This window comes from Anopheles coluzzii, chromosome 2, assembly GCF_943734685.1.
Source record: "Anopheles coluzzii chromosome 2, AcolN3, whole genome shotgun sequence".
Classification (NCBI taxonomy): domain Eukaryota; kingdom Metazoa; phylum Arthropoda; class Insecta; order Diptera; family Culicidae; genus Anopheles; species Anopheles coluzzii.
In genome coordinates, this window is record NC_064670.1 from 12540893 (window position 1) to 12550549 (window position 9657).

Sequence of the window (9657 nt, forward strand, 5' to 3'; positions counted from 1 at the left end):
ATGGAGTTGTATATTACTTATTGTAACTTCTGTGGCCGAAGTGAATCCGAAGAGGTCGTGCGGTGAAGAGAAACTTGATTATTCAAAACAACACCACCATGCGCCTCCATTTGCCGGGCGTAATTCATTTGGTATCTCTCCTGTTGCATTCACAGGCAAGGCTCGCTGTTTGTGTGTATGTATGTATGCATAGTTTATGACAAACAGTACAAAGTGCATTCTTTTATAGCATTTGTTATTTCATCTCTTTTTAGATTGTTATTTGTTGTCACGTAGTAGTGGAAGTGCAAGGTAAGTTCCTTTTTTTATTTTAATTTCATTTGATTTATTTGTATTATTGAATAGATTGTGTAACCATTCTTTTGTTGTTGCAAATAACTTAAAACTTTTCTGTTAAAATAAATCCCAAATAGGGGGAAAGTTGCTCAACAGCAACCGGTTTAGTCACAGTGTACACACATACACACGAAAGTAGCAAAGTTGTACTACATTCAAAACTGCAATTAACAGTGCAAAGTGTTCATTACCAAATCGTATATCAATGTTACCGACACCTGCGTAAGTAAATGAACAAGTGAACGAACGAACGACAAAAATACAGCCGAGCAACACGTATTAACGTAATAGAGTGAATAGTACATGAACAAACAAACAGCAAATAAAAGTTGCATTAAACAACAAGGCTCCCGACAACAAGGCTCCCGACAACAAGGCTATAGCGAGATTCAAAGCGCAAGACAATACTTACAAATGAGAAACATACAGTTCAGCATCCATTGGTACCATCTTTGAATTAACTGTAACGAGGGGGGAGCTAAACGTGAGAGAGTAAACGGTGCAACAATGGTATATTATACACATAACGTTACGCGCCAGCTGATGCAGAGCTAGTAAATACTATCTAATAGCGAATTAAAACGCTGCGGATGCTCACTCGTACGCCTAGTGGCAAGTTCCTCCAACATGTATGTGGTTGGTTTCAATTGGAAGATGGACGGTACGGAAGCGTAGGCTTTTCCGTATACCTGACTCACGCGTGGACTAGCATTGCGGCCTCGTGGCGGCTTGTTTGGCCACCAAATGTACAACGGTTCTCTTTTGTCAGTTCTCAGTATTGTAACCACATTGCATTGCCCCGAAGCCGTCCTTTTCTAGCCCGACACCTGTGTACACATGTTTCCATCTAGCGACAGAACGGGAGCGATTTTCTCTGACGTAAAGCAGAAGGTACTGATTTTACTGCATATGTAATGCGTTCTAACAGACCCTTTTGAATACTTAGCGGCCGCAACACAGCAAAAGCGCCACTCGAAAGCGCTTCGGTTCTCGATACAGAGTAAAAAAAAAACTCACGAACAATACAAATCCCTAGTATACACGCAAACAAACACTTGAACTTTACAGTTTTAACAGTGTATTTACCCAACCTTGAAGAAATTGATCGGCATAGATACAGAACGCCTAATTTGATGAAGTATTCGCAAAAATTTGCTAGGACACAGGCTGTTGTTTGCCTCCTGCATCAACTCTTCGCTAACCATAACCAAAAGTACTGTTTTACAATCGAACATGCAAAAGGCAAAAAAGAAAATCTAGTGGAAGGAGGGATCATCGAATTGTAAATGATCGTTCGGTAAAGTGATCGTATCGAAAGGTAAATGAAATTTGCCGAATTACATACATTGAACGAAAAAAAAAAACAACAGTTCAAGAGGAAGCGACGGAGAGAGTAAGCAAATGAAACTCAGCAAAATATTTATTGAAAATGGTAGTACAGTGAGTATCATAGCTCATGTTGTTAACTTCTAGAATCAAATGCATCAGAACAGAAGACAAAACGAACGGAAAAAAAGGAATGGGAAAGCAAGCAAAACGTAGTTATTAGATCGAGAAAAATTCGAAGCAAAAAAACTATATTAATGACGAAACACTGATGTTCTTGTTCAGTATATGTGTAAAATATTTAAAAACAACAAACAAACTATTGAATGAAAAAAGCACTAAAATATTCCAGAAAAAAAAATCCCAAAACCCGAATTCGCCCATTATAGTTGGGCGCCTTTTGGCACTTTTTAGTTTTCTTTACTAAACCATTCTCATCCAAAAACTCTCTCACTCACTCCCCGTACATTACATTACATTAACAATGCATCTGCTTTATTGTTTTTTTTTCACGATTATACATTTGGTATACATGTTTAATTGAGAACAGTTCCGCCTCCGCTGCATTGCTACGAACGGCGGCATCGTCGTTGGCTGCTGACCTCGAATGGGACACTGCTTTCAACTCCGGACCCGGAGCGTTAGCTGTCCGGCTATTGTATTGTAAATGTATCGCATATTTACACATACACACACGCTTACGCACACATACATAAACAATCTTCTTATACCTAAAACATGGATGCATTTACGCAAAAACGGAGCTCTTGGAGAACAGCCAGGATGCGGCAATGGAGAGCATCATCCTGTTTGCTTTTTTGCGTTGCATGGAATTAAAACAAACTCTACACCACACGTATGTTGCTATGTTTTAAGAAAAATATCCCACTGTCACCGATCGATAAACATCTTCATATGAATAACAGACGAAAGCTCACCGTTTCATGGTTCAAAAGCTTCCCCTTCCCTTAGTTGGCTTCTTCAATCCGTTTCCTACCTACAAGGCTCGCGTTAACTTTAGGCTCGTTTCTGTTCCGTCCTCTCTATCGCGCACAGCAGCGGTTGTTACTCAGTGCACGTCCCTGTATTATCGGTTTACGGTACGGAGGCAGGCAGTCCTCGCACACACTTCTCCGGGCTCTTATGCCTCCGTAGCGGCATCATCCGCCAGCCAGAAGAACTGGCGAATTTCTTCAATGTCTGACGGACGGCAATGGGGCGGTGTGGAACCACCATCGACCAGCTTCTCCCTGAGCGAGGCCATGGTGTGCGCGTTTCGCTTCGACACGATCGCCAGATCGACCATCGGTGCCGGATACTTTTCGCCGATCACGCATCCGTACTCGATCTGCTGCTCACGGGAAGCTTTCCACGGTTCGTGCCTTAAAACGAAAGAAAAAAGAAGCGCCATTAGCACAGGGGGGTCTCTCACACACACACATTTGCGAACGTTCATTCCTATACTTACACAAACTGTGCCGGATAGTTGGCCAGTTCTGGCAGGTAGCGCTTCACGTAGTCACCCTTGGGGTCGAGCCGGCGGGCAAGCGCGATCGGGCATGTGCACTTGGAAGAGTCGAGCAGCCGCTCGAACGCGGACGAAGACACCCACATCCAGTTGCCGGCACACACGGACCAGTCTGCATCCAGCAGATACTTGAGGAAGTGTTGCAACCCTTCCTCCCAGCTGAGCCACAGTCCACCGCGCGTCAGGAAGCTGTGTCGCCGTCGTCATCGACGGGGGTGAAAGAGAGGGAGAACATGCTATATTTATTAAAATTTCAAAAAGGGGCCACCACTTGCTGCATTTTCTATTCTTGTTCTACACACTTTTGAACATTCCCGCAGAACGAACGAGAGCAGTGCGATCGACAGATGCGCGTCACACGGTGAACAATCAATTCGATCTACGTTCTGTTTACGCTTCCGATCTATGCTGTGCCATTTCTTCTCGAACCATTGGCAAGAGCATCCAAAGCAGAAGATATGCATAAATGAATACGCAATCGATTGCATCGCGATGATCGCGGATGACATTCTCGCAAACTGGCTCGTTAGCATAGCAAAAAAAAAGGAGGAAGCAAGAATGAATCTCTCCAATTTGATTCTTTTTCCTTTTTTCCCGCACGTGCTGCGATTAATTTGAATAATCCTAAGCTGCGATCGAAGAAGATGCTTTTTTAATGTTTCTTCTTTTACGACAATCAGGCGATCCTATCGCAGAATGAAGTTCCATTTTTTGTGCTAAACAATCGCCCACTTCGGGCTCCGGATAGCGTGGTGGACGCTTCCTTATCGCACAGTTGTTAATAATCAGGCCAGCGCACAGCTTTTAGCACTGGTATATGGTTCCATCCACCGAAGCTCCCCGTTCCTATTGCTTCGCCCACTTCCAAGATGTCCAGAGTATGATAAGACCCCAACAGGGACGAAACCATTTGGACCGAATCGCCACAACCCGCCGATAGACGATTGCGTTGCATTCATCCTCCCTCTTTCCCTGGTCCCCCCCTTATCCGCCATTTGCACCCCACTTACGTCGCGGTTATGTTGCGCAATATGTGGTGCAGCCAACCTTCCGCCAAAAGCTGTCTCATCGCCGCATCAATCATTGGGAAGCCCGTCCGGCCCTCCTTCCAGCGGGTAAGCGAGTCGTCCTCCGGCTTGTACCACGGAATGTTCAGGCAGATCGGATTGCGCTCCATCTCGCCGTAGTGCGGGTTCTGTACCGACATCGTGTAGAAGTACTCGCGCCAGATCAGCTGCCCGGTGATGTGGTGCCCGCCCGGATACTTGAACTGGCTGTTCGACTGCACCTTGGCGAACAGATCGTGCACGCACCAGTAGAACATGCGCACGGAGAGGCAGCCGAATCGCAGCGCCGCACTCATGGACGTGGCAGGGCCGAGAATTTCCGGCTTCGCCTGCGTCGGCAGATAGTAGCCCTCGCGGAACGCTTCCTCCTCCTGCTTTAGCCGAGCGCCGAGCGCTTCCAGGGCACGCGTCTCACCACCGATCCACTTCTGGAAGGCAATTCTAGCGTTGCCGTCGTAGTGGATGCCAAAATCGTCCGGCGCTGGCATCTGCTGGCAGAGCTTCAGCTCGGAGGCGAGCAGGGCCGGAACGCGTCCAAACTCCACGTACTCGAAGTTCGGTGCGCCGACCGGGCGCGGTGGATCCCCGATGATGTTCACCGTATGCTGCCAAAGTCAAACAGATGGGACAAATGAGCCTGCGCCCTCAAAAGACTGTACCTTGCTGGCCGGGTGCATTCTTACCAGAAACATCTGATACGTGAGTGGTGGGATGTCACCATTCGTCTGTATCACCTCGATCGGGTTCCACAGCGTGTGCGACACGTTCTCCACGCAGCGCACGTCCATCGTTCGGCACAGCTTGGCCACCGCATCGTCGCGCTCCTTCCAGATCGGTTCGCAGTCCTGCTCGTAGCACAGCTTCTTAATGTTCAGCTCCTCGAACAGACGGCGCAGCACGGTGACGCTGTCGCCCCGGAACACCAGCAGCTGTCCGCCAAGATCACGGAACTGTCGGTCAAGGTCGGCCAACGATTCCAGCAGGAACTTCATCCGATTGTAGCCGACGATGCGCGTGCCTGTTTCGGAAACGAAACGCGTGAACCCGTGTCATTGGAAGCCAAATCGATAACATCAAGGTAGCCCGAGGGCCATGGCGGCACGTGCGGGGCCCTTTCACTTACCAGCACTTTCGCCATCGAATATGAAGATCGGGAACAGCTTCACCGCCTCACTGGACTGGTTAACGCAGTCGCTTTTGAGCGCTTCCAGCAGGCTCGGATTATCGTGCAATCGTAACCCATGGCGAAACCACAATATGTTATTGATCGTCATCGTTTTGCACGCACCTTGCGCCTCCTAGCGGACCTCCAGCCGAACCACAGCGAGCAACTGCGTATTTATTTGCACAGGTAGAAACCCTTCCACGGGAAGCTGTACAAGCGCGAAAAGGCGATAACCTGCCTGCAACCTGTCGGAACGATGAGCTGACTGACACGCAAATAGTTCACCGGATATTCGGGCGCTGCTTTGACGGGCGGTCTAATGCGCCTGAGGTACGGTGTGGTGGGAAAAAAAATGCGAAAACGGCTCACATAATGTGGTGCCCAACGTGAACTGGTTTATCAAATGGTGCGTGTTGTTTTTTTCACTATCTGCTGGTGTTGTTGTTTGTGTTGCTGTTGTTACTCACGCACACTGTCGCCTGTTTTCCTGTTTGCTGTCACGCTGACAGCTGTTCGCAACCCAGCAGACAACAGCTGCGTGTCTCGCTTGATCTTTTGCTTGAAATAATCGATTAAATTTTAATTAATCTTTCAGCATTCTGTTTATATTCGTAATTGTTTTTACGAAGCCAATTTAATACATAAAACAGAATGTAATTTTCGGTAAAGTATTCGAATGAATGATGAAAGGCGGCCACTGTGTAAACAGTTCGTTCAGGGCTGCTTCAATTGAATATTGCAAAGTGCACTGATCTCCTGCTGCTTATCATTAGACTAATGCATCGCGTTATTAATTGGTTGTAATTACACTCATTATAATAATCTCAAGCGTTTATACAATTATCAAAATATCAGTTTCACACAAAGCAACCTTCCAAAAATAGCGTAGAAAATGGCCGCACGTGCTCTCTGTGTGAGCTGTGACAGGTCGGGATGCTGTCAGTCGCTTTTCCGAGAAAAAGAAATCATCTGCGAGTGAAAATTGCTGATTTGTCCCGGTGTCTGCAATTGAGCGTGTCTGTGTCTCGCAAAACAACCAGAAACTTCTCGTCTGCTGCGGCCAGATCCAAGATTTAATATTCGTTTTTTGGTGTCCTCATCAATCTATTGCTGCGCTCTGATTTAATCGTAAATCAACCGGTGTGCTTTACGGCAGTCAACATCCCGTAGGAGTGAAAACACCACCCTTCACGGAAAGCTCTTGCATTGTTTCAGGCAAGTAACATTTTCATTTCTTTCCAATCATTTTTCTCATGCCCTGTCATGAAGGAAAGCGTCAGGGTGTGGAAAACTGCTCCACTCGTGCGAAAATCCTTCCACGCGTATCGCGTATTTGCGATGAGTGAAAAAAACTTTCACCCCTTTATTGATTTGTTGGCAGGAGTGAGAAAGAGAGCGACTTCGAAAGCGCACTGCGGCGGTGCAGTAGTCTGAGCGAGACAGCGAACGGTATCGGCACACACACACGAGCACACGCAGGCCGACGGGACAGGCAGCCGCAGCAGAGCCGCAGAGACTGCAAAATGTCTGGCAACGGTGGTGAAACGTTCGTCGTGCTTCCGCCTTGCACGGAATCCAACCGGAAGCAGATCATCTACGGGCGCAACGGAACGGGATCGGCTGAGCAGGTTACCGAGGTCGTTTACCTACCCACCGCGGACGGAAGCGAGCCGGTCACGTTGCCCAGCGGTTGCGAGATTGCCGGAGCCGCCAGCTTCGGGGTCATTCTGAACAAACCGGCCGGCAGCTGGGGTGCGGAGAGCGGATCCAACGAGAAGGCAGTCACGATCGGCCTGTCGTACAGCGAGCAGGGAGCAGGTGGAGATGGCAAAGTGTCTGCGTTGGATCTGGTTCGATTGGGACTGGAGCGGGGCGAGAGTGCGTCCGACGCCGTCGATAAACTGGTAGCGCTCGTCGAGCAACACGCACCGGAAGACCGTAACGCACTGAAGGCAGCCTTTGTAGTGTGTGACCCGGCAGCCGTTTGGTTGCTAAACGTAGCAGGCCAGTTCTGGGCGGCAAAGCAAATCCAAGAAAGTAGCGTAGCGTTAGCGGCGACGGGTTTCACCATCGGCGCCAGCTTCGATCGTAGCACGGACGATCTGGCATCGAAGGCGCAGGCAGCCGGTGCTTGGGACGGTACTGGTGAGTTTAGCTTTAGTGAGGCATTTGGGGGCAGCCCGGCAACGGACGCCGTGCGTTCCTGGCCGGCCAATGAGCCGGGCGTGGAGGGTGCGTTCGGGTTGAAGCATATGTTTGAATGTCTGCGAGCGGTCGGAACGGATCCACCGACCGGCCCGAGCCATGTGTCCGTCTTGAGTGGTGAGGGCGAGCTCGCTTGCCACTGGTTCACGGCTACGCCGCAGGTGAGTGAGTCAGTCTTTAAACCGTTCATCTTTACTGCCGGGGCAAAGATTTCGCCCCTCACCCGGGTGCCGGAGGGCGAAGCCCAGACGTTGCTACATCGGCTGCACAGCAACCGGAAGTGGGAGCTGGTCGGCAGCTTGCTTAGCTCGCTGGAAGCCACCTGCGTGGATGAGGTGAACCGCTTCCTGAGCGAACACTCGGGCGAAGCTAGCCACGAGCTGGACGAACTCATGAAAGACTGCGTCGAGGCGGAGGTGAAGTTCTATCGCTAGATGCTGCGAACCGGAACGTGTACACCCGATTGCGTGCTCGAACAAACTGGCAACTTGATGAAGCAAAACGGAAAGGGCGACCGAATCCCTCGATGCCGCGGGTGTGTCTCAGTGGTACGAGAGGTACAGTTTGGGGGTAACTATATTTGCTTGTAAGCTGCGTTTCGTGCGGGAAGGTGTGCTAATCGTTCTCCTATTTCTCAACTTCCCAATGATGCCTAGTAGGAACTGAGACTAAAACTGGCACGAAACTCATTACTCTTGTAGGACAGTACTGCACTGCTGCGATATATTAACATTTACGAAAAACGAAACGGTAAGCCTTACGGACCACCGCTCTCCCGGTTAATCGAATCGTAAGGAGACCGTTTTTACATCATGTGATTATCTTTTGTTTGCTCTTGTGTGTACGTTTTGTATGTGTGAGTGTGTGTGTTTTTTTTGTATGTTTTGTTGTATTGTTGAACATTAATTTTATGTGCGCTCATGCTTTTGCTAAAGGTCCGCATTATTTTACAGATCTCCAGGGCTTAATTTGCATTTTTTGCCTTATTGCCGTGTTAATGATTTGCTCTCAAACTGCAGTTTATGACAATTTTTGCACTGTATTGTAAAGAAACAGTATTGTACTTGTGACATCGTGAGGTGAGAGAAAATCACTCAAGTCACTGTTTGTCAAATTGCAAAACCAAAACTGTGACCGAAGTTGCTATTTTAGTAAGAAAACCAGATTTCCTTAAACAAGTATTCATCGCATTCTAAACTGAAATTGCATTCCAAGATAGAGCTTGCTCGTTATTATTTGCATGACGTGTTATATGTTTAGTTATCCTAAAAGGATGTTATTATCTGTGTGTATTTTCGCTGCAAATGGCGCTAACAACATCGAAATGTATGGCTCCGTTCTTTCTCGTGTTTTGAGTGGCAAAAACGAAAATCTAGCGCGTGTCTCTCAGTTGTAACATTGTAACCCCACTTTTCGAGCATGAATGCCATTCCATTTGAATAGGCTGTAGGAGTAGCAGATTATATTTGAATTTAGCATCCATTGTTTGAGCATTTGATTTCAGCCAAATAATCAATACTAGACTGCAGATCATCCCCGGTGTAGTGGTGCAAAGGCACGCCCATTCCAACCTCTATTGACTCGTAGTAATCGAAAACGAAACAAACCCTAGTTATTCGCATAATAATATTCTCAAACTCGTAAACGAAAAATGGCTTGAACAACAGTTTAACGAATCGCGCAAAGTCCGCAAAGCAAAGCAAAATAAAAGACGATAAACAGTGGAGCTCGAAACTATTAGACGAAAAGAATGTGCTGAGAAAAGCTGGCATACAATAGGAACCAATATAATAGCGATGAAATCGGATGTTTTCTTCGGCTTTGAAAGATTTCAATACGAGACAGGCAAGGCAATGTGGATGATAATGCATAAACTACATATACATTTATCAATAATATACCCAAATGCGAAAACCTATGTCGGCCGAATGCGCCAAATGTGATCGTGTGAAGCAACAACAAGATCGTCTTCGTAATGAACCAAATAATAATAAAAAAAAAACATGAAAACTATGTTTACCAAGAATGAA

General features: G+C 47.3%; 2 protein-coding genes across 2 annotated transcripts; one reads left to right on the forward strand and one right to left on the reverse strand.

Annotated features, from left to right (window-relative positions):
- Positions 1-2130: 2130 nt before the first annotated feature.
- LOC120961487 (cryptochrome-1) lies at positions 2131-5884 on the reverse strand. The gene is made up of 5 exons (XM_040385209.2): positions 5381-5884; positions 4941-5275; positions 4201-4862; positions 3131-3379; positions 2131-3044 (listed from the first exon to the last, which is right to left on the reverse strand). The coding sequence occupies exons 1-5, from the start codon at positions 5529-5531 to the stop codon at positions 2804-2806; spliced, it is 1638 nt and encodes a 545-aa protein (XP_040241143.1). The 5' UTR covers positions 5532-5884; the 3' UTR covers positions 2131-2803.
- Positions 5885-6804: 920 nt separating this feature from the next.
- On the forward strand, positions 6805-9657 carry LOC120950066 (secernin-1). Its single transcript, XM_040367804.2, has one exon. The coding sequence runs from the start codon at positions 6946-6948 to the stop codon at positions 8059-8061; it is 1116 nt and encodes a 371-aa protein (XP_040223738.2). The 5' UTR covers positions 6805-6945; the 3' UTR covers positions 8062-9657.

Bases quoted from the DNA above. Each gene is read 5' to 3' on its own strand.
- LOC120950066 (XM_040367804.2), top strand. From the start codon at position 6,946: ATGTCTGGCAACGGTGGTGAAACGTTCGTCGTGCTTCCGCCTTGCACG.
- LOC120961487 (XM_040385209.2), bottom strand. From the start codon at position 5,531: ATGACGATCAATAACATATTGTGGTTTCGCCATGGGTTACGATTGCAC. The intron at 5,276-5,380 runs GTAAGTGAAAGG...TTTCCGAAACAG, and splicing joins ATTCGATGGCGAAAGTGCTG to GCACGCGCATCGTCGGCTAC. The intron at 4,863-4,940 runs GTAAGAATGCAC...TGACTTTGGCAG, and splicing joins TCACGTATCAGATGTTTCTG to CATACGGTGAACATCATCGG.